A 25,528-nucleotide genomic window follows, 5' to 3' on the forward strand; every position below is an offset into this window, starting at 1 on the left:
TGATTTAATTTCTAATTTTATGGCAACAAATTTGATATCCTCCCAAAAGTTTTACACATATAACAACAGTTTTATAAAATTATACCAAAACATATTTAATATCACAATAGCTATAATATATAATATAAAGCTTATAAAACTAATTTTAGTATTATATTGCTTGTTTAAAAATGTCATAAAGTTTAATTTTTAAATTTTTAAAAACTTTGATTAATTTTGCATTCAATTTAAATTCTATATTTAAAGTTTTATATATGTAAATATATATAGCAATAGATCATTTAATTTTGGTAACGCCGCGCGAAGCACAATTTCTCAAAACAACAAAACGTTTTTTTTTTCAATTCTATCAATCGAGCGCTGTAATATATATTGAATTATATTTTAATGAAGCTCTCAGTATTCGTTTGCGCTGATCCTAGCCGTACGGTATTTTCCTTCTTCGTTTTACTAATGATGAACTTTTGCGACCTTTAGTTATCTTTGCCAAGTTAAAAGCAACTTAATTTATTACAATTTTTCTGTATTCTTTATAGACATTAGACATAGTACCACAACGATTTGTATCCCGAAACGATTTACCGTTTTCGGTTATTTTAACAACAAATTCTGTGTATAATACACCGAGAAATTTATGACATGACTTATTCAGCATTTTATTTACATAATTATTATATAAGCATTTTTGGCTACGATTTGGCACAAAAACTGAAAACAAGATGATTTAATTTCAAGGAAACAACACATTTTAATTTTGTACCAATTTTTCATGGGGGCCTGAGTAAGAGTCCAAAACACATGTTCTAACATGGACTATCAATTTGGTGAGAACCTCGCGAATTATTCATAATTAAGGTCTTAAGGCTAACCCTGGCCCTGATTTCAAGCAAAGCTGAGAATGTTTTCATGATTTATTTACCTTTTCAATTTATAATTGCTTTGTAAACAATTATTACAGTTCACGATAGTGGACTTATAATGGTTCCTTAAACAGTCAAATCTTGTTTATTCATGCCTGCCCTAACTAGTCTGAGCACTTTCCAGCTTAAACATTCCCCGTTGCCATTGTTTTTATATAAGTTCATGTTTTTGTTGTTTTCTTGTTACGTAAGAAAAGATTGCACATACAAGATATATTCATAAGATCTATATTTTCAAGTTTCTTGTGAATGTTAGCTGTGAGGCTAGCTAGTAAGACTGCTTCCATTGTAAAAGTGCATCCTGTCCGCACTTATTGCTTTTATGAACCGTTAAATCTGATGCTACATACCAGCCCCCTATACTATCTTGTGCACTTCACATTAAATGCCTCATCTAAGGAGTTTGGCAGACAGCTGTGAATTAAGTGTGATAATGGATAACTTTGCGTGATTGCTACAATATAGCTGCTAAACTTTGATTTGTTGTTTTCTTGAATTTTTTTCTTGAAATGTGTTGTTTTCTTGATTGAATTGCCATAGATAAGTTTGATAGCTATGAATAGGTAAATGTCTTGTTAACGTATTATATAAAATGGAATATTCTTGTTATTATCGGTTAAACCATCAGCAATGAGAGTTCAAAAGTTATGAGGATCAGAAGATTTCATCTATAGCCATGCTACGAATCTGGGTCCTTGCCCAGGTATAGTAATATAAAGTACATATTATATATTATGTAAGCTATAACCGATATTAATCTTTCATTGTGTGAATATTTCTCTCCTATATGTATATCATATACAATAGAAATTCGACAACAAAGACTTTTCCTCATCCGATATAATAGACTTCAATAATTTTATGAGGATAAGAAAAGTATTTGTTTTGCTTTTGACAGCTCTAAAGCAAAATAATTATTCTGACGTATCCTAATTCTGACATTATTACAATTTCTATTTCAGTTTATTGCTGGACTACTGTCACTGCAGCTAAGCACCCTGGAACAGTTCCAGAATTCTATGAAATCCTTCAATGCAACTTCAGTTGGCAAATCAGCTGGTGGGCTTGATATCCCCCACGTGACAATATCAGATAATGGGTTATCTAAACCCAGTGTGGGTATCATATGCAATGTAGCTGGAAACAGACTATCGTCAGTTAATGTTTGCATGAGCTTTATAGATGCACTTTTAAATCAAAAAGACTCTGAATTAGCGCCATTGCTCAGCAAATATAATTTACATATAATCCCTAATTTGAACGTAGATGGTTCACAGAAAGCATTTATTGACATTAATAAAGGGACAACTAATGGGGATGGCATAGATCTGACAAGTGCATTTCCAAATTTACGGGACAATGTCGCAGTTGACAGTGCTAATGTACCTCCTGAAGTGAAATCAGTGATTAATTTCCTGGAGGAAGAGTACTTCCAGGCAGTGGTTGTGGTGGGTGCTTCAGCAACTGGTGTCACGTTCCCGCTCTATTATACTGAGGATGATCACGAGGGGATTATTGATGATGCAATTCATCGGGAGATTGCCAAAAAGGCATACGCTCAGAACCCCAACCTGGCATCATCAGGATGCAGTATGGGAGTAGGAGAAGGTCGATCACGTGACTATGGTATGCATAGTTCCGTGGCACGCCAGACAGCTGCAGAGTTTGAACATGCAGCTGGAACACTGGAAGATTACATTTACCTAAAACACGGATCATTGACTTTCCACCTTTGTGTATCTTGCTCGCTGAACGCTGACGATGATGTGTTTGATGAGAATAAAGGAGTTTTTAGAGAGTTGATCAACTCGGCTGATCGGGGGTTACATGGCAGAGTTGTTGCTCCTGATGGTACTGGACTGAAAGGTGCAATGGTTACCGCTAATGGTCACGTGGTTTTCTCTGGAGATGGAGGTTACTTCTGGAGCCCACTTGTTGCTGGGACTTACGATATAAAGATTTCTTACGGTTAGTTATTAACCAATGATAACTCTTCCTTTTAAATGGTAACAGTACTGAGTACATTATACACGTCATACATTATATATAGGGGGGGGTGTCACGTCCGTCTATGTCCGCTTGTCTCATAGAATCCAAAAAGGACAGGACATAGGCGGACATAGGCGGACATAGGCGGACATAGACGGACATAGAAGGACATAGGCGGACATAGAAGGACATAGGCGGACATAGAAGGACATAGGCGGACATTAATGGACACCTAAATTGCTAAATAAAATGTTCAATTTTTGCTGTTATAGGGGGATCATGTTTTTTGTCCGTTCGGTACCCTATATTTTCAAAACGGACAAAAATAGAGCGGACATAAACGGACAAAAATGGACAAAAACGGACAAAAATGGAAATAACATTTAGATGCTTCCTCCTCCTACTCTTCCTCCTCCTCCCCTTGGGTCTTCCTGATCTTCCTCAGTCCTCTTCCTTCTCCCCTCCTCAGTCCTCCTCCTACTCCTCCTCCTCGTCCACAGTCCTCCTCATCAGTCCTCAACAGTCCTTCTCCTCCCCAGTCCTCCTCCTCCTCCTGAGTCCTCCTCCTGGGTCCTCCTCGTGGGTCCTCCTCCTCCTCTTAATCCTCCTCCTCTTCCTCCTCAGTCCTCAGTCCTCCTCAATCCTCCTCCTCATCCTTCTCCTCAGTCCTCCATCTTCTTCCTCAGTCCTCCCCCAGTCCCCCTCCTCCTCCTCCTATTCAGTCCTCCTCCTCCTCCTCCTCCTTCTCAGTCCTCCTCAGTCCTCCTCCTCCTCCTGAGTCCTCCTCCTCCTCCTCCTCCTCTTCCCTCTCAGTCATCCTCCTCAGCCATCCTCCTCAGTCCTCCTCAGTCCTCCTCCTCAGTCCTCCTCCTCCTGGGTCCTCCTCCTCCTCTTCATCCTCCTCCTCTTCCTCCTCGGTCCTCAGTCCTCCTCCTCCTGGGTCCTCCTCCTCATCCTTCTCATCAGTCCTCCTCCTCCCCAGTCCTCTCCCAGTCCCCCTCCTTGTCCTCCTCCTATTCAGTCCTCCTCTTCCTCCTCCTCCTCAGTTCTCCTCAGTCCTCCTTCTCATTTCTCCTAAGTCCTCCTCCTGAGTCCTCCTCCTGAGTCCTCCTCCTCTTCCTTCTGAGTCCTCCTCCTGAGTCCTTCTCCTCCTCCCTCTCAGTCATCCTCCTCAGTCATCCCTTCCCTGTCTAGGTTGAGTTCCTCGAGCAACCAGACACTCTATGACAGCTCATTTGCTGTAAGAGGACCAAAACTGTGGAACAAAGTGCCTGATAATATTAAAGCTGAAGCTACGTTTGAGTCGTTTAAAGTTAGTTTGTCCAAGTTTATTGCTTTGATACCGGACAACCCTCCGACTTCCGGTTATAGCTGCAGCTGGTCTAATTCCCTGGTAGACTACTCGCCATCGAGGTGGTCAGAAATCTGATGACCCTTCCTGCTACGAGGATAAACACAACCAAAGTAACCAAAGTAATCCTCCTCAGCCATCCTCCCCAGCCATCCTCCTCAGCCATCCTCCTCAGTACTCCTCAGTCCTCCTCCTTCTCAGTCATCGTCAGTCCTCCTCCTCAGTCCTCCTCAGTCATCCTCCTCCTCCTGGGTCATCCTCCTCCTCCTCCTGGGTCCTCCTGGGTCTTCCTGATCCTCCCCAGTCCTCTTCCTCCTCCCCTCCTCAGTCCTCCTCCTACTCCTCCTCCTCGTCCTCAGTCCTCCTCATCAGTCCTCAACAGTTCTCCTCCTCCCCAGTCCTCCTCCTCCTCCTGGGGCATTTTCCTGGGTCCTCCTCCTGGGTCCTCCTCCTCCTGGGTCCTCCTCCTGGGTCCTCCTTCTCCTCCTCAGTCCTTCTCCTCCTCCTCCTCAGTCCTCTTCCTCCTCTTCCTCCTCCTCCTCCCTCTCAGTCATCCTCCTCAGCCATCCTCCTCAGCCATCCTCCTCAGTCCTCCTCCTTCTCAGTCCTCCTCAGTCCTCCTCAGTCCTCCTCCTGAGTCCTCCTCCTCCTCAGTCATCCTCCTCAGTTCTCCTCCTCCTCCTCCTAGGTCCTCCTTTTGGGTCCTCCTCCTCCTGGGTCTTCCTGATCCTTCTCCTCCCTCTCAGTCATCCTCCTCAGTCATCCTCCTCAGTCATCCTCCTCAGCCATCCTCCTCAGCCATCCTTCTCAGCCATCCTGATCCTCCTCAGTACTCTTCAGTACTCGTCAGTACTCTTCAGTCCTCAAAATTTTTGCCGCTAATGTCCACCAATGTCCGCTAATGTCCACCAATGTCCATCCAAGTCCGCCAATGTCCGTCCGGGTCCGCCAATGTCCGTCCGAGTCCGCCAATGTCCGTCCGAGTCCGCCAATGTCCGTCCGAGTCCGCCAATGTCCGTCCGTGTCCGCCAATGTCCCAAAAAACACGTCCGTTGTCTCATAGAATCCAAAAAGGACAGGACATAGACGGACATAGACGGACATGACACCCCCCCCTATATAATATGCAGTGCAGGACGATTACTGACCCTCCTTAAAAATATAATATGTATACATTTTCAGAACCTGGTGACCTCATAAAATCCTTGCTTGATTTATTGACAAATAGAAATAGAAATTATTATCATTTTACCATTTTTACAAGGCATGTCATTTTACTCAGCCAATTCTGTCAGACCAGCCAGCTACTCATTAGCTACTCATTACACTACCATTCAATAGTCATTAGCACCTGAGCTATTATTTTTGACGATTTTTGACGCACCCAATTTTATATTTTTCGTACTGTCAGAACTAATGCTGCAAATAATCTTGACTATGATATTGTTGCATCACACGTTATTTGCCACCTATCGTGAACCGATGCGACGATTACATGCCACATAAGCTCACTCACCGTCGCACCTGCTCTTACAGGGAGGAGTGTTTAATAATTTACCTGGGTCTACTTTCAACTAAATACATAACAGCCCGCCCCCTGTTGTGCAATATAAGCAGGTGCTGCGTATTATACGTGTAGCAGTTGTAATACTATTGGTTATCGTCACGTGATATCGGGCTGCTGCACGTGACATCACGTGACATCATTAGGAGGGTTTTATCTCAGTCAGTTGATTGGGTCTGACTGTTTAGCAAGACTCAGCTCTTCAGAATTCAAATGCTAAATGTGGAGGGTGGATTGTAGTGGTGTTATATAATATTGTTTCAAGCAATCCAATTTCATGATTGTTAACTCCAGTCCTTACCAGCTATTGTTTGATCTCAAGGAGGGATGGGTGAGATAAATGAGGCACAGAAACCCAGTCATTGTGAGTCAGCACTCACATCAACGTGATTAGTTAACTATGTAATTACCGTTCTCTGCTATCATATTGTTTGGGAAACAAAGTACCTACTGAGAATGGTTGCAAGATATTGCATATCATACTGCCTGCACCTAAAACAGCTCTATCATAATAGTTGAAATTCGCTAGCTTGAAACTCGTGTATAAGATTGGTAAGGTCAATTAAGGTTAGTTTATACGATTCATTGTCAAATTTAAATGATGGATATTTTATGATATTGGCTTTTAATGGTATACGTATTATAAGGAATAAGGATAAATAAAGCTACTGAGTTGCAAAGTAAAAGAGTTGGGTAATTATTTATTATCCCCATGGAATATCTGGCTATCTGAATAAGATGACATTTTGTTTATAATATCTAGCAGCTTATCAGTAGGAATGTGTGATACGAAGGAATTAGAAGGAACAATGTAATGAATAATGTAGAATGTAGATATATCTACATTATTGCTCCTCATTAAATCGCTGTGTCACTTGTGTAACTTTTAACTGCACTACAGATTTCAATCAGTTGTAGAGAATGGTATAATATACGAGTGGAGAGTATGAATATGAGAAGCCTTGTATCAAATCCTGCTGTACACACATCATCACTGAAGACTATCTATAGATTATTGTCTGTTGTTTACGTCACGAGTGTTCTATGATATGATATCTGCCCTGGTATCAGTTAGATATTATCAGGTTTCTTATTGGTCCACACTTCGCACAATCAGATAACGGGACCTCACCTGACTGTCAGCCAAATAGGCACGTGATACACATAATATAATGCATTATATTATATCAGCCATTGTAACATTATCAGGACTCATTGTATCAATACACCCAGAGATAATCACACATTCAGTAATATTCTACAAAGCTAAGGAATCGTACCTGACACACGTGCTTGTAAATTCTTTCCATAGCTAGAGATTATATAGTAAAAAATATGTGAAATATTCGAAATATGTGAATACTCCCCACCAGGCTCATACCCGGAAGTACAAGTACCCACACTGGCAGTAGAGGAGCGTACCCAACTACCTGACACTGTCATGGGAGATCTCTCTCCCGTAGCTACTGAACACGAGAACTTCGTGCAGATGAACGCGACTCTTCACAGTTTACATAAACAGTATCCTGCTATTACCAGCCTTTACAGGTATGTGTCACAGATTTTACAGGGGCCACATTTTACAGGGGTTTCTGTGTATATTTTACTGTGTCTGTCTTTTTTGTTTTCGTGTAGTCTTGTCAACTTCACTCCAGTGTCCAGTGTCCAGTATGTTTCATGAAATGTAATTTAATTTTTAAAGGAATTTATCGAGACATTTCAATATAATGTAATAGATCTTCACTTTACCTATATACTATAGCTATTTGAGGTATGAGTTAAACTGTGTGGCAAATATTGAAAACAGTAGTCGGGTAGTAGTTGAAAAAGTGGGTTTAATAATTTGGATCGATATCAAAATAGTGGTACTTGCACTCAAATTTAAATATCAAACTTTCTGCACTATGTACTGGAATGTTTGAAAAGAAAAAGCTTCAAAGTCGGAGAAACAAGGTATGTAACGTGATACAAAACGGATTATTGAGCGATGATAACTAAATAGTTGATTCCTGGGTTGCAGAGTTCTCCTGATTCCTCAGTCTTTCAATGTGGTTTTTGTTCTTGTTCAGTTCTGTCCATATTTCCTCGTGTTATGTTCAAAGTGTCATGTTGTCCTCAAATTATTTGTATACTAGTGTAACCCGTGCCTACGGCCGGGACTTTACTTTCGCAGTTGAAATGCAAAAGTATAAACCCGCCTATTATAATTCGAAAACATGCATTACATTTTCGTAGTTAAACCGGTGCGTCACTCAGTCCAAGCAGACCGCAATTTAATTCAGAGTGCCCCAGTGCAGGCCCCTCACATATTATCTAATATTATATCAGATTTGCAGATTACTTACACTCTTCTAATACCTCACTACTCATTAACGCTACTAACATTTAAATATCTACATTAGACCTAATTAACACAACTGCCGCTATCTGATGAGCTCCGTGTACTCCAGTTCCAACAACTTTACCTGTATAATTACCCTAGTTACACTACCCAGCACCCATCCTATACCATAGTAAAGTACATGTTGTTCATAGCTTACGGTATAAGGTTTACCAAAATCATTAGCATTGGTTACATCAGGTAAACGGTGTGTGTACTGTGTAGGATTCTGGGTTATTACATGCAGCTCCACATATTCTGAAATATTTAACTGGTATTCAAATTTACAGTAATTACTAAACACTGTGTAGTGACTAGTGAGTGTCTGATCGTAGGAATTTTAGTGATTTGCATAATCTTACAAATAACACTACACTCACTCACCTGTACAATTTACATTATATATGTGATAATTTGTATAGACGTGACTTTGTAATGACATTGCACCGCTTATGAATGAACAAATAGCCACGTATCAGATATTCAGTTAGCTAGCGGTTGACTTGTCTGAGTCAACAATTATAGTACACCTCATCATATATATATCATGTTATATAAAGTCACAACTAGAACTTTCTGTGCTGCAAATCATTCCATCTTTAAATAATAATTATAGATTTAGAGCGAGGTAGATAGTGAGGTAATGTCTCCTGGAGAGTTAAGAGGTTTGTGATCGAACAGTGTAGAGGTTTGTGATCGAACAGTGTAGACGTTTGTGATCGAACAGTTTAGGTCAAACTCTTTGTCCTAAGATTCATGTTCGAATGAAAGAACACATTATGTGGTTTTTGTTGTTCTTTTATACGGATCACTGCATGATCTGCTTAACATTTCATCAAAATTGGTGATACAATGAAACGACCAAATGCGGAACTGAACCAATCGAACTTACACTGTATGATCCGTATAAAGGATGAGAAGTACACTGTACTTCGCTGATGACAACCTATAATGTCGGGAATATTTTAATATCTTGATAATTTAATATTTCAATATTTCAGTATCGGAAAGAGTGTGGAGGGTAGAGATCTGTTGGTACTGGTGATAGGGAAATACCCTGATAAACACGTTCCGGGGATACCAGATTTCAAATATGTTGGTGAGTCATTTATCTGTCACGTGACGTGGACATTAATTAGACATGTTATGATTTTCATAAATTTGGGTAAAATTAGGATAAATATGTCTGTTCGCTGAGAAATCTATTTACTGTTACATTCTTACAACATAACGAAGCATCATTACATGGGCAAATCTATCAAGGCTGTCATTCCTTGCAAATTGAACAATGCAATATGACCTTATTGACTCAGAAAACATCCTTTTGCAGAGTTCATCATTAAAACTTGCGCCACCAATAAACAATTATGTAACCGTCGCCATACGTTATTAGAATATATTAGTCTGAAGGAGTGGGCTCTCAGGGTATAATCTCTGTAATATATAGTGTTGTAAAAGCCTTGGAGATTGTGTAATAACGACTGGTGTACAGACTACAGATTAACATTCACGAAATAGATAAAATAGATAAGAGAGTTATTTTTAGTAATTCTAAGCCGCCTGTGGCTTTAATTTAATCGATCAGGGCTGATCTCAAAAGTTAGGCACCAACAGAAATTTCTAGTTAACCCAAACAGGACAATTTTAATAAATGAAGCGTTATAAAACTGATGATCAACAAATGTTAAAACCTACTGTGTCCAGGTAACATGCACGGTAACGAGGTAGTAGGACGCTCTCTCCTCATCTCCCTCTCCAAACTCCTCTGTAAGAACTACAACACAGACCCTCGTATAACACGCCTCCTCTCTACCACTAGGATCCACATCCTGCCCTCCATGAACCCTGATGGGTTCGAGGCTGCTGTGCCGGTCAGAGATAGTTACAATACCAACGGGAGAGCTAACGCTCACTTTGAGGATCTCAACAGGTACCAAGCTTATCTATTTTTAGAATATTTATCAGGCTTTTTTTATGGTTTATATATAATATGGATCTCCTTGAAGAATGTGCACATAACATCAACAAAATGTGTTCAACACTAAATATTTTCAATTATAAACTTTTGCAATGTGACAAGCAGAATTATCATCGACATTATAATAGATATTGATAGATACTGTAGAGTTTTTATTAGATTTTTGAGCCCTGAAACGTCCACAGGAACTTCCCGGATCAGTTCCACCAATCTGAAGAGAAAGTTCGAGAACCGGAAACAATAGCTGTCATGAAATGGCTGACAGATCACCGCTTCGTGCTCTCTGCCAACCTGCACGGTGGCTCCCTGGTGGCTAACTATCCATTCGACGACACTGTCTCGGGGGTCTCCAACGGAGTGTACTCTCAGTGTCCGGACGACACCTTCTTCAAGCACGTCAGCAAAGTATACGCGGACAATCACGCCACAATGCACAAGGGAGAAGCGTGCAATCTGGACGGGACTGTACAGTTTCCGGGTGGGATAACCAACGGGAATGCGTGGTATCCGGTAACGGGTGGTATGCAGGATTACAACTATGTGTTTCATGATTGTTTGGAGATCACGTTGGAGCTGGGCTGCTCTAAGTACCCTGATGGACAGTTCCTCCCTGACTTCTGGAGTGATAATAGGTGAGCGTCTTCAGAGTCAGCCGCTGAAGTTATAGTATTAGCTTATTTATTATAAAATCAGAACTGGTCTAAGACTTTAATCAAACTACTCAAATAAGGGTTCCATGCCAACAACACATAACTCACCATTAAAATCACCAGAGTTTCCTTACTGGAATATATAGACGCAGTCCACGACAGTGTAGCTGGTTTTGTTAAAACACCCGACGGAGCCCTAGTCCCTGACGCTGTGATCCACGTTAGAGAGAACTCTAAAACTATAAAATCCGGTCCTGACGGTGATTACTGGAGGTTACTGGTGCCTGGGGTACACGAGATGTGGGCTGAGAAGGATGGTTTGCGGAGTAAGACAGTGGAGGTGACAGTGTCGGAGATGTATCAGGTGGTTTATAACTTTACTCTGTACGGTGAAGAGGCTCAGTGGAATGAGACGGAGCATTATGTTTATGAGCCACCGGAGAGGCAGGGATGTTGCTGCAGTTGAGATTCCGGTAAATATACCTTCATTTTACTGGTAAATATACCTTCATTTTACTGGTAAATATACCTTCATTTTATTTGTAAACATACCTTCATTTTACTGGTAAATATACCTTCATTTTATTTGTAAATATACCTTCATTTTATTTGTAAATATACCTTCATTTTACTGGTAAATATACCTTTATTTTGTTGAATTGATGTCCAAAATACTGTGCCATCCGCAATGTCCTGGCCGTAAATGTAAAAGATATATAATATTTCAATAGATTTTTTTTATAGGTACCCGGTACCGCCTATACAATTACAGAATATATTTCGTAGCTCACAAACCAAAAGCAGTATAATCGACTTGAAGTTATAATAGATATTACATTTTGAGTAATTACAGAGAATATTATAGGTGGTATTTTGGCCCATGTTAACTTAACTTATAATATCCCAGGTGAGGGTGCATGAGAAGATAGTGATAGTCTCTGAAACTGACAGGAAGGACGGTGTTAAAATAACTTTTGTTAAGAACGGAGCACCGGAAGAGACCAGCATTGGGGAGACTATCACCTGCTTCATCAACGGAGAATTGATCTTACAATCGGAGGGTAATACTGTTGCTCTGCCCATCAAAGAACTGTCCACAATCGAGTTTCATGGTGCCAGCTACTACCGAGCAACCAAGTATCTCGACGATTCAGAAATGTCTGTAAAAGTCACCCTGTTTCCGCTGCCAACCTCTCTTGGCTACCACTCACAGCTGGAAATGCTCGAGGTTTTCCAGAACGTTCAGACAGACTGCCCTAAAATGTCCTCGGTGTACAATATCGGGATGTCCCACGAAAAGAGGGAGCTACAAGTGCTGAGAATGAGTGCTGGAGATACTACAACTGGGAATGTTAACAGTGGCAAACAGAGGATTAAGCTGGTGGGAGGTAGATAAGTTATAATATTATATAATATTACTAGTGTAACCCGGCCTTCGGCCGGGATTTCACTGCCGCAGTTAAAAAGGGTAGGAGTAATTACCCGCTGAGTCAAAGCCCGCATTAGGCGAGCAATTCTATTTGGAGTTCCCTCACGTATCCAATAGTATCTGTACCACGACTATTACACCTCATCACTCCCGTCTTAAACCGATTCAAATCGTTTTAGAAATTAACCCTTATTAACTCCGCACCACACCCGCCTTATATTTGAAAACATGCATTACATTGTCGTATGAAAGTAAACAAACAGACCGCAATGAGTGGCCCCCCCCCCCCCCTCCTAATAAGCTGATAGTATTACACGCATAAACATTGTCGTATGAAAGTATGAACTGTCTGTACAGTTTAAACAGACCGCAATCAGTGCCCTATTCTCCTAATATCACTTGCGGAGCTAACCTAATTACCAAAGCTACAATCTACAGTGCAGTAATAGAAAAGAGAGCGAATAGGAAGAGAAAGTGAGCCATTTTAGTGGCTCACTCCATAATGTTGCATTAATAGTACAAAACCATCAATTAAGCCACTTACCGCTGGCCGATTTAAAAAAAAATTGTATATGGGCTTCGTCAGAGTTTTGTCGACACTATACCGAAAAAACCAGTCCCGTAACTCTTACCATTTTCTTTGTATAACCGTTCGGAAATTACACACGAACGATCAGACACACACACACACATTCTGGTGTTATTAAGTTGATAATATTATGTATAATGTATATATAGATATATTACATTATATATATATATATAATTATAACGAATATAATCCGTATTAGCTTGCAAATCGAACAAAATTTCTAACTTTTTGTAAGATCCGACATGCTTGTTTAGCTTTATCCTGGCTTCTTTTCACGAACAGCGGAAAAGCGCGTGTAATACGTTAATTACAGTGCTTAACTCTCCTGGGAATAACAGTTTTCTAATTTCCAGGTATACACGGTAACGAGGCTGTAGGACGGGAATGTCTGATAAACCTGGTACAGTATTTCTGTGCAGCATACGGACACGACGACCTCATAACCAAGCTCCTCGACACCTTGGACATTCACATTCTACCCGCCATGAACCCTGACGGTTTTGCCCAGGCAGAACACGATCAGTGGACTAAAGGCCGCGCAAACGCTCAAGACTTCGACCTCAACCGAAATTTCCCTGATAGAATCGCCGACAGAAAATACCCGTTACAACCCGAAACTTCAGCAATTATGAAATGGTCCAGAGAAAAGAAATTCACCACAAGTATTTCCCTGCATGGTGGGTCCCTGGTGGCCTGTTACCCTTACGACAACTCTGACACCGGAGCTAGAGTCTATGCTGGGTCTCCTGATGACAACACGTTTGTCTACTTAGCTTCTTCGTACGCTAAAGCTCATCCTACCATGTACAAAGGAGAGAGAATCTGCGATGATGACAGGTCAGTGTCTTATATTTTAAAACTTGAACTTAGCTTGGATTTAGGGGAATCAATGTAATAACACAGGGTTACAGTTTTGAAATCTTCAGTTTTATCATCGTTAGCTGTTATGCATTTTTAATGACAGCCCTTACACTTAATTTTTTTTATTTTTATAAGACTCTTCAGAAGTCGGTCAGCAGGTTTATTTTCAGTTCAAACTATTCTCATTCAATGTTAAAGATGACAGAAATAAGAAATATCTATATGGAAATTTTTAAGAAAATTGCATAAAATACGCGAAATTTAGTAAAAAACACAGTATTCGCCATATTTTACAGAATATTGCATTAAGTCAAAGGTGCTATTAATATATTCTTATTAATATTGCTATTAATATATTCTTCTGCTGTTCGCATGCTGGTCAGTAGTCACGTGGTTAGTAGCGTAACGTTGTATCTTTGTATGTTGATGCCCTCTGCGCCGGGTCAGCAGGGCCCATTGTTACACCACTGCATAATCAGGTGTTCACAAAAGGCTATAAAAGTATCGCTATAATATAGTAATAGTGCAAGTGGGGAGATTTCTATTTTGAATCATACTGTTATATTTCCTGTTGTTCTCTGGGCTGGCAAAGTTGGGTTTTGCAGAAAATAATTTCGTCGTCGGTAATTTCATTCAATAAAATTTTGTATCAAAAATAATATTTATTTAAGTCTATTATTCTTAATTCTTTGCAGACATGTCAACCGCACTTTTAGCCATATTCCTCTTGAAAGTGATTGCAGCGCAAGATTGGAGAAACACTCCTTCAGGAGTTTCTCTCAAGCCGTATTTGTCCCCGCCAATTCCTTCCCCGCCAATCCCTAATCCTTCTCAGCCACCCAATAATGAAGAGCCGGATGTAAGTGAATGCTTTAGGACTGATCACGTGAAACATCCCACTAAAGGTCTTCTAAACTCCTTCAGTACGTCAGGGGCACTGCAATGCTGGCTGTATTGCAAATACACCTTCAAATGCCAAAGTCTTTCGTTTGAAATTGTGACTAGCACTTGTTCCTTATTCAACGACGATACCATGAGCGAAGTTAAGAAAGGCTTTTCTGTCATAATTTATAGGTACTGCATGGAATTTTCGAAGATGGAATCTTTGGGAGCTAGTATACAAGACATAATACGTCTCAGCCAATCCAGGGTAGGGTTTCTGATTGAACAAGCAACGTCTCAGATAACTTGTCTGACCAAGGGCAAATCCCTAAAAACTAGGCCAGAAGATGGTATTATTAGCTACCGTTTGATGTGGGTACCTTGCACGGAGGGAAGCAAATGGGTTCTCAAAGATGTAAAACGTCGAGAGTTTAAGGTGGAGGGAGACGATCTTTACCAGCTCTCTCCAGCAGACGAGTTGGACCTTTGTCTAGATGTTCTTCAGGACGGAATAAGGATGGCAATTTTATCAACATGTCGAAACATTTTAGACAAAGAAGAAGATCCGCAGTTAATTTTCGTGAGATCTGAACGGTCAATACCAGAAAAGGACTTGTACTCGATATTCTCCAAGTTTGGAGGTAAGTATAGTTCAGACACAATTTACACCGGAAGAGACGCAAACACTTTAGCCAAATCACTTTACGGATTATCGTTTAGAGAGCCCTCTTTCTACCAACAGGAAGGACAGTCATCCTGTCCTCTGTCCCAGTTCTCTACCCCACACGGAGTTATAAGAAACAAAGAAAAGGTCCCCTTCGTTCTTCCAGGATACCAAGTAGAGATACATTGCGACCAGGGTTACGGAGTGAAAAACCGTAATTACACATCAATGCAAACTTTAGTTTGTTCCGAGGACGCGAAACCTCGACCCTGCTCACGGATAATCTCAACGAAGTCAGTTCGAGTCAGAAACAAAGAAAACGGAAAAGAGGATTTGTACTGTCATTTGTTCCTAACAGTGGGGATTGTCAGCACAATAATTGCGGTGATGCTACTGGTGATGTTGTTGAAGACAAGGATGCAGCTGAAAAAGACGGAAAATGAACAAATTGGGGAGGTAGAAGGAAGGCAGGTGAGGAATATAACAGTGGACTCGAGATTGGATCTCTGAGTGCACTACCGATTTAGAGAAAACTATTCCGACTTGATGAACGGACTGCGATTGATCTGGATGATAAAAGGGGTATCTTGAACTACAGAAAGAAAGGAACGTATTGTCAAGATATCACATCGAGTCTGGTTCTTCAATGTCCCATACACGGTGAACTTCTGTACAGAACTAAAATACTAGACAAGGCTTTTTCTGGATTGTCTTGCAGACTTTTCACCGCTGGTTTTATTTGCTTGGATGAGTTTAAGTAATCCAGAATCTGATTGCGCTATTTCATTTTTTGTTAAGCTGAGATTTAAAGCATCATCAACGACCCATGATTTTTTTGTTTTGTTTTTTTAATGATATAATGATTATAAATGTAAGTTTAAAAACAGCACTTTAATTGAAGTACTCATAAGATCTCTATGTTTTCTACATTCATTCTTCAAACACATGATTAGTGTAACAAATAACATGAAAAGGACACTGCATTTCAATAATTACTGTTGGCAATGTTTTAGCGTTGTTAATTAACAATTTGATCACGTAACTCTGTAGTTCGTCGCTCATCTTTGTAACCCTTGTAAAGCTTTAATTCACATTGCATTCGTAACTCTTGTAAAGTTTTATCTTATACCTCATATTGATAATAATAGTAATAATCTTTGTGAACATTCCCAAAATTGTACTCCAGCACAACCACACTGACACCACTTTCCATGACCCCCTATCTTTGACACCACGCTATGAAACACCCTGTGAGCTCCAAGACCAGCGGAGAACATCTCTCCCTCGCTCGGTTCCTTGACACCACCTACCGTTTTAACGAGATCTGAGAGAAGTTCTCAATAGAATAAATATTGTCCGCACACTGATCCAAACATCAAATCGTTTACCAATCATCTCTTCTACTTCAACAATCTCTTCTACAACTATCATGGGAAACTCAATCTTGAAACCTACCAACCTCCTCTGCGCATTCTCCTCCTCTGAGAAGCGTGAGTTCAAGTCCAAGTACCAGCTCGGTAAGTGTATCGGCTCTGGATCCTACGGACAGATCATAGAAGCTACTCAGACCTCCACCTTCCGTACTGTTGCAGTAAAATACCTCAAGAAGAAGAACGTTGAGAGCATGTTGAAGATGCAGAAGCAGAATCTTCCAGCTGAAGCTGTCTTCCTGAGCTCCCTGGATCACCGCAACATCATCTCCTTGATAGACCTGTACGAGTTCCCCAACAAGTTCGCTTTAATCATGGAGAGACCTCTTGCTTCCCTCGATATCCATGACTTTATCGAGAAGTACGGACCACAGAATGATTCAGTAGCTTCCTACATTGAACATCAGCTCCTCTCAGTGTGCCAATACTTGGACAACAACCTAATCTTCCACCGCGACATCAAATCAGAGAATATCCTCGTCAACGCCTACGACTACAACATCAAGCTGATAGACTTCGGATCTGCCACATACGCTAACCAGGATATTTACTACGGAAACTTCGGAACTCCCGCCTTCTCTCCGCCTGAGTGGATATCAGACTCCGGTTATAAACCTGAGCCTACTACTGTCTGGTCCTGTGGAGTGGTCCTGTTCGAGATCCTCACTGCTACTCTCCCTTTCTACGACGAGGAACATGTCATGAGAGCTACTCTCTTCTTCCCTGATCTGGTCTCCCACTCTGGTAGAGATCTCATCAGGAAGATGCTGAAGAGAGATGAAAATGATAGGATCTGCTTTGAGGAGGCACTGAATCATCCCTTTATCACTGTTTCTGGAGATTGTGGAGAGAATGAACGTATCCTGGACGACTCTACCTACTCTAAATGTTCAGCTTACACACTCTACGAGAACATTAACTGTGATTCAGAGCTGCCCCTGAGTTTGATTTAATATTGTTTATGCTTTGTGAATTATTTAAATATATTTGATACATTTTTTACACATTACATGTTAGTCTATCTGCGAATCAAAACATAATATAATTACTATTTTATAAACAACAACAATTTTATAAGTCATCAGTTACAAGTTAGATCATTAACAGTCTCAATCATATCAGCATATTTCAAGCACTCAATTTGGGTGCACTCTGACTAAAACATCGAATTAAAATGACATTTGGTACGCTCGCCCATTTTCACTGGTCAGTCTGAACTTAAGTTTAGCACGTTGTACACTTATTCACTTTTAGAATATTTTCAGTTTAGCAGAGTTAGTATCCTCTATCAATTAGAAGGCTATATCCTCTATCAATTGGGGGGGGTCCAACCCGATGTCCGATATGAGGGTTGATGAGGCCAAAATCGGAATCGGAAAAATCGGAAAAATCGGAAAAATTGGAAAATTGAGAAATTTACAGAATCGATCTCTAAAACCTCTCAGAAGTGATATAATTCAACCAGAACCCCTACATATGCTATATTGTTATGAGAAAACGAACCAATTGGACATTCCAATAGTATGTTTTATGTGTTTTTCCACTGCAGGGGCTAGTATGCTCACTACTAGTTGAAGTTGTCATGTACTCCCAGACCCAGGTGCTTTGGCCTCTTGACGTGAGATCGATTGTTTCTGCTCATTAATTTTATCCCTGTTACTTGTTATTATGTATTAGTACAACACTAGGTACCGGGTTATATTTTGTCATTTTGTGGTCCCGTCTTTAAACATACCATAATATCACTAGTACACTGCACCTTAAATGTATAGTCAAGTACATTTGTATCGTAACACATGCTTGGCTGGGGGATCATGTTTTGTGTCCGTTCGGTACCCTATATGTTAAAAACGGACAAAAAGTAGGGCGGACAAAAACAGACAAAAACAGACAAAAACAGACAAAACATTTAGATGTCCTCCTCCTCCTCCCTAGTCTTCCTCCTCCTTCTCATCAGTCCTCCTCCTCCTCCTAAGTCTTCCTCCTCCTCCTGAGTCCTTCTCCTCCTGAGTCCTCTTCAGTCCTCTTCATGACTCCTCGTCCTCCTCCTCCTCCTCACCCTCCTCCTCAGTCCCCTCCTCCTCCTCAGTCCTACTCCCAGTCCTCCTCCTTCTCCTTCTCCTCCTCCTCCTCCTCCTCCTCCACCTCCTCCTTTCTCCTCCTCATCCTCCTCGTTCTCCTCCCCATCAGCCCTCCTCAGTCCTCCTCATAGTCGTCCTCCTCCTCCTGACTCCTCCTCCTCAGTCATCCTCCTCTTCTTCCTTAGTCCTCCTCCTCTTTCTCCTCCTCATCAGTCCTCATCTTCTGTCCTCCTCATAATCGTCCTCGTCCTCATCCTCTTTCTCACCCTCCTCCTCAGTCCCCTCTGAGTCCTACTCATAGTCGTCCTCCTCCTCCTGACTCCTCCTCCTTCTCCTCTTTCTTCTCCTCCTAATCAGTCCTCCTGCTCAGTCGTCGTCCTCCTCGTCCTTAGTCCTCGTCCTCGTCAGTCTTCCTCCTCAGTCCTCCTCAGTCCTCCTCCTCATCATCCTCCGCCTCCTCAGTCTCCTCCTCCTCATCCTCCTCCTCAGTCCTCCTCAGTCCTCCTCCTCATCATCCTAATCCTAAGTCCTCCTCCTTCTCCTCCTCATCAGTCCTCATCCTCAGTCCTCCACTAGTCGTCCTCGTCCTCGTCATTAGTCCTCCTCCTCCTCCTCTTCCTCCTCCTGAGTCCTCCTCCTCTTCCTCCTCCTGAGTCCTCCTTTGGAGTCCTCTTTCTCCTCCTCATCATCAGTCCTCCTCCTCTTCCTCAGTTCTCCTCCTGAGTTCTCCTCCTGAGTCCTCCTCCTCCTCCTGAATCCTCCTCCTGAGTCATCCTCCTCCTCCTCCTCCTCCTCCTCATTCTCCTCCTTATCCTCCTCCTCCGCAGTCCTCCTCCTCCTTCTCCTCTTCCTTCTCATCTTAATCAGTCCTCTTCCTTAGCCCTCGTTATCATCCTCCTAGTCCTCATCCTTAGTCCTCGTCCTCATCCTCCTCAGTCTTCCTCCTCAGTCTTCCTCCTCCTTCTCCTCATCAGTCCTCCTCCTCCTCAGCCTCATCCTCCTCATCCTCCTCCTTAGTCCTCCTCAGTCCCCAGTCCTCTTCCTACTCGTCAGTCCTCCTCAGCCTCCTCCTCCTCCTCCTCCTCCTTAGTCCTCCTCAGTCCCCAGTCCTCTTCCTACTCGTCAGTCCTCCTCATCCTCCTCCTCCTCCTCAGTCCTTCTCCTCCTCGTCAGTCCTCCTCCTCCTCCTCAGTCCTTCTCGGTCCTTCTCGTCCTCGTCAGTCCTCCCCAGTCCTCCTCCTCTTCAGTTTTCCTCCTTCTCCTCCTCCTCCTCAGTCCTCCTCTTCTTCAGTCCTCATCCTCCTCCTCATCAGTTTACACAATTTATTGTTACTAAAATGTTTTTAAACGCATGTGAGTCTGTAACATATTGACATGTTACTGTTACTGACTCAAAATGTGCTGTAGAATTTTTTTGTTTAACATAGTTTTACTCTCCAGTACTATGGAAAAGTTGTTACATGATAAATAAAGATTTTGATAAATAAAGTGATTTTCATCCCTTTTAATGTTATTAAAAATTGTGTAAACTATTCTTTGTATCTAAGAGATAACTGTGCTACCCATTTCTGCAGATAGCCTGTTACAAATTGTGGAGACAATTTAAATCAAAAGTTACTAAGGGGGGGAACCAACGGGCATTAATGGCAGTATTTTAAAATTTTGCTCAGACTGCCACTGCCATTAATGCCCATTAATGCCCATTAATGCCCATTAATGCACATTAATGCCCATATTTAATAGAAAAATCGAAACCATGAGAAACGTGCTTTCTCGACAGTAGTAGTTCTCTATCTCAGATGGCAGTCTAATACACAGACCACATGAGCACCAGCTTTCAATCGGTACTAGAGCACTGAGGCGAGATCCTTCCGGGATGTATGATCCTTCTTCGTCTGTATCAGTATCGCATGATCCATAGCCTTGCTGGCTAAGCTCGGGTGGGCGACAATTGACCCCCCGACAATTGACCCTAACCCTGACCCTAACCCTAACCCTAACCCTAAGTCCTAACCCTAACCCTAACCCTAACCCTAACCCTAACCCTAACCCTAACCCTAACCCTAACCCAGGACCCAGGACCCTAACCCAGGACCCTTACCCTAGGACCCAGGACCCTGACCCAGGACCCTGACCGTACCCTGACCCAGGACCCTGACCCTGACCCTGACCCTGACCCAGGACCCTGACCCTGACCCTGACCCTGACCCTGACCCTGACCCTGACCCTGACCCTGACCCTGACCCTGACCCTGACCCTGACCCTGACCCTGACCCTGACCCTGACCTCTATCCTGACCCTGACCCTAACCCTAACCCTAACCCTAACCCTAACCCTAACCCTAACCCTAACCCTAACCCTGACCCTGACCTTAACCCAGGACCCTGACCGTACCCAGGACCCTGACCTAGGATCCTGAACTAGGACCCTGACCTAGGACCCTGACCCTGACCCTGACCCTAACCCTTACCCTAAGCCTAACCCTGACCCTAACCCTAACCCAGGACCCAGGACCCAGGACCCTAACCCAGGACCCTGACCCTAGGACCCAGGACCCTGACCCAGGACCCTGACCGTACCCTGACCCAGGACCCTGACCAAGGACCCTGACCCTGACCCTGACCCTGACCCTGACCCTGACCGTACCCAGGACCCTGACCGTACCCAGGACCCTGACCCTGACCCTGACCCAGGACCCTGACCCTGACCCTGACCCAGGACCCTGACCCTGACCCTGACCCTGACCCTGACCCTGACCCTGACCCTGACCCTGACCCTGACCCTGACCTTTATCCTGCCCCTGACCCTAACCCTAACCCTGACCCTGACCTTTATCCTGACCCTGACCCTAACCCTAACCCTAACCCTAACCCTAACCCTAACCCTAACCCTAACCCTAACCCTAACCCTAACCCTAACCCTAGCCCAGGACCCTGACTGTACCCAGGACCCTGACCTAGGATCCTGAACTAGGACCCTGGCCTAGGACCCTGACCCTGACCCTGACCCTGACCCTGACCCTGACCCTGACCCTGACCCTGACCCTGACCATGACCCTGACCCTGACCCTGACCCTGACCCTGACCCTGACCCTGACCCTAACCCTAACCTAGGACCCTGACCCTTACCCTAACCCTAACCCTGACCCTAACCCTAACCCTGACCCAGGACCCTGACCCTAGGACCCAGGACCTTGACCCAGGACCCTGACCGTACCCTGACCCAGGACCCTGACCCTGACCCAGGACCCTGACCCTGACCCTGACCCTGACCCTGACCCTGACCTTTATCCTGACCCTGACCCTGACCCTGACCCTGACCCAGGACCCTAACCCTAACCCTAACCCTAACCCTAACCCTAACCCTAACCCTAACCCTAACCCTAACCCTGACCTTGACCCTGACCCTGACCCTGACCCTGACCCTAACCCAGGACCCTGACCGTACCCAGGACCCTGACCCAGGACCCTGACCTAGGATCCTGACCTAGGACCCTGACCTAGGACCCTGACCTAGGACCCTGACCTAGGACCCTGACCTAGGACCCTGACCCTAACTCGATCAATTGACCCCAGTGTAATTACATGGGGGGTCAATTGTCGGGGGTCAATTGTCGGGGGGTCAATTGTCGGGGGGTCAATTGTCGTACTAAGCCCTAGATTTCGCGACAATTGACCCCAGTGTAATTACATAGGGGGTCAATTGTCGGGGGGTCAATTGTCGTACTAAACCCTAGATTTCGCGACAATTGACCCCAGTGTAATTACATAAGGGGTCAATTGTCGGGGGGTCAATTGTCGCGGTACCCTAAGCTCTTGGTCACCTGGAGAGGGGGCAACCTAATTTATGTCAGAAACAACAGAAACAACCTTATTATAGCTGTAGGAGCAGTGTTATTTTAACCAAGCAAGGTGGGGATCAGCAGGTGTGACATCACAAGCTCGGTAGGGAGCATAATTAGATCTCCCAATATCTCGGGATAGGAAGCAGATAAAAAGGTCCGGTTTTGACTAATCTTAGTTATATGTTACATAACAACAATATATTAAAATATAAGGGTGGGTTATTTTTGGGCGTCATGAACCTTTAATAAGGTCTGTAGACAGGATATTTATTGTAGGTATGAAATAGACGTGACCTGAAAGTTTCAAAAGCGAATAAAAAAGTATGGGCATTAATGGCAGTATTTTAAAATTTTGCACAGACTGCCACTGCCATTAATGCCCATTAATGCCCATTAATGCCCATTAATGCCCGTTGGTTCCCCCCCCCCCCCCGTTACTAAAGCGTTCGCTATTTGTTACGATTGTTATTACCAACCGTACCTCTTTCAATTGTGGACCGGGGTGGATGTTTCTGTCAAACAAGAGTTGATACGACAGTGTGTTTTTTTTTCGGACGAAACGATTCTTGTTAGGAACAAGAAACTATTTTGGGGTTCTGGGACCACCACCAATCGATTTCTTGTCATATTTAAGTACAGAAATAGCTACCTATATCGCCTAGAAACCTCAGAGGGAAGATTTAAATTTTCCCGATTTTTCCGATATGAGGGTTGATGAGGCCAAAATCGGGATCGGAATGATCGGATTGGATCGGGTTGGACCCCCCCCCCCCCCCCCCCCATCAATTAGAATTTTGAATATCTTTTGAATATCTTGTGAAGATGGGAGGCAACGTAACCAAAATTAAATTTGATATAAAATAAGACACCTAGATAATTGACATAAATTACGCAAAAGATAAGTGCTATGAATTAAGATCAATCTACAATCCACACAACATTATGATCATAATATAAATGGTCCCAAGTCCAACGATTAGTCTAGTTTAAAGACATAACAATTTATTAACCGCAGGTTTGTTGGTGGTATAAGTAACGGAGCACACTGGTACTCCCTTAACGGCGGAATGCAGGACTGGAACTACCTCCAATGCCAAACCATGGAGATCACTATAGAAATGGGATGCAACAAGTATCCCATGGAGAACGAACTTTTACAAAAGTACTACAACCATTACATTCCACTGATTGAGCATGTCAAGAACTCTCGACAAGGATTCTGGGGTAAAGTAACAGATTCCTCCGGATCTGTAGTAAACAATGTAGTTTTGGTAGCTCCTGATATTGGTATAAATATAACTGCTCGAGCGGACGGACAATACTGGCGTGTAGCAGCTCCCGGGAACTACGAGGTAACGTTCTCTGCTAACGGATACCAGTCACATGTACATCACGTGAAAGTAGATCCAGTTAACTGGGCGGCTCTGCCTGATCCCTTGAATGTGATGTTGTTGATGACAAATGACGAGGTGACCAATCATGTGGACACGCTAGATCTAGAGTCCAGAACGGAGATGTTGACACGGCGGTATCTTGTTGTTGGAGCTGTTCTTGTGGTGGTGTTGGCTGGGTGCATGTTGTTGGGACTGTGGCGCAGGAAGAAGAAGAGGGAGGAGGAGAAGAAGAGGAAGGATATTGAGTACAGGGGACTGATTGAAGAGGGTTCTGATAGTGAGTGAGTTTAGATTTTGTAATTTTTAAGTTAACAATCAATCACCCAAATCAAGATTTTAGATTCTTGATTTTTGAACTCCAATTCTCATGCTCCATAATACTTGCTCAGGTTATTTGACACATTAAAATGACACCTATAATGTATATACTAAACAGATATGACAGATTCACCATGTACAGTGCAGAGTTGAAATATTGGCTCAAGTTTTTCAGATCAGATTCTATTTAATTGAAATATGCTATTTACTTTTAATGGTACTCGGGTTGAATTTAAACGATTTTGATTTCTGTATATTTTAGAAATGGTTCAGATTTAATAATTATCGATTTTGAGATAGATGATTGATCATCAAAGTTTGAAGTTAACGATTTTATGCTATTTGTATCTTTGATTTATGTCGGTCCTTGATAAAAATGATCGTTTAACATGCCAAGCATGTAACAAGGTATTTCATAGAATACAATGCAAGCTTTTCAAGAGAGCGGAAAAACAAGTATTATATAATGAGGATAGAGCATATCCTGTAAAATTGCTGAATTTGAGCGCTAGCTTGACCAGTACAAGTAATTCAATTGTGTAAAAAAGTACAGTCCTTCTATGTAAATGTATTATTTTTTCAGTGCAATGATGTATGGCTAAGGGCAAATCTTTCGTGTATACTAGTGTAGGAAAATTTACACGGAGCAGCCTGTGTTTTTGTTATTGTTATCATTTCATCGACGTGTAATATGGTGTGTATTGTGTTAAAACTCTTAAGAAATTATAATATGATTTGTGTTTGAAGCTGAAATATTATGCCAATCACAGTACCCTGGAAGCTGTATTTTGTTGAAATTTGAATGATTCCTGTTTGCTGTCGAAAATAAAACTTTAAGCAAATCATTTTAAAAGGTTCTCTCATTTCTAATTTTACCAGAATCCTGCTCAACATTATGTTATTGTCCCACGAAGAATATGGATAAGAATATAAATCTGATAATTATAGACGTTTATTTAAAGAATAAAAACGAAAATGCTACTTTCGTGTAGAGGAGGTATTCTAGAAAAATTTTAAGCGAAATTGTAAAAATGTCCCCCAAATGTCCCCCAAAATTGTAAATGGTGTCCCCCAAATCGGATCAAAAATAGCGAAAAAGTTAGGTGCGTTATATTGTTAGGAGAAGACTGTCCGAAGAAGGCCTTGTTTTGTGAACAGAGACTATCTGTAGAAGGCCTAGTTCACACAGAGACATGTCAAA

The 25,528-nt window shown here is 42.3% G+C and overlaps 2 protein-coding genes across 2 annotated transcripts; both read left to right on the forward strand.

Annotated features, from left to right (window-relative positions):
• The first annotated feature begins 1,546 nt into the window (after positions 1-1,546).
• Positions 1,547-24,468, forward strand: LOC134812526 (carboxypeptidase D-like). Its single transcript, XM_063820000.1, has 11 exons — positions 1,547-1,623; positions 1,883-2,888; positions 7,198-7,372; positions 9,206-9,303; positions 9,909-10,134; positions 10,368-10,814; positions 10,956-11,284; positions 11,577-11,635; positions 11,740-12,220; positions 13,207-13,690; positions 23,631-24,468. The coding sequence occupies exons 1-11, from the start codon at positions 1,597-1,599 to the stop codon at positions 24,292-24,294; spliced, it is 3,996 nt and encodes a 1,331-aa protein (XP_063676070.1). The 5' UTR covers positions 1,547-1,596; the 3' UTR covers positions 24,295-24,468.
• LOC134812340 (serine/threonine-protein kinase pim-3-like) lies at positions 16,690-17,643 on the forward strand. Its single transcript, XM_063819729.1, has one exon. The coding sequence runs from the start codon at positions 16,690-16,692 to the stop codon at positions 17,641-17,643; it is 954 nt and encodes a 317-aa protein (XP_063675799.1).
• Positions 24,469-25,528: the final 1,060 nt, after the last annotated feature.

The sequence above is a fragment of the Bolinopsis microptera genome, chromosome 3, assembly GCF_026151205.1.
Source record: "Bolinopsis microptera isolate Bmic1 chromosome 3, MBARI_Bmic_1.0, whole genome shotgun sequence".
NCBI lineage: Eukaryota > Metazoa > Ctenophora > Tentaculata > Lobata > Bolinopsidae > Bolinopsis > Bolinopsis microptera.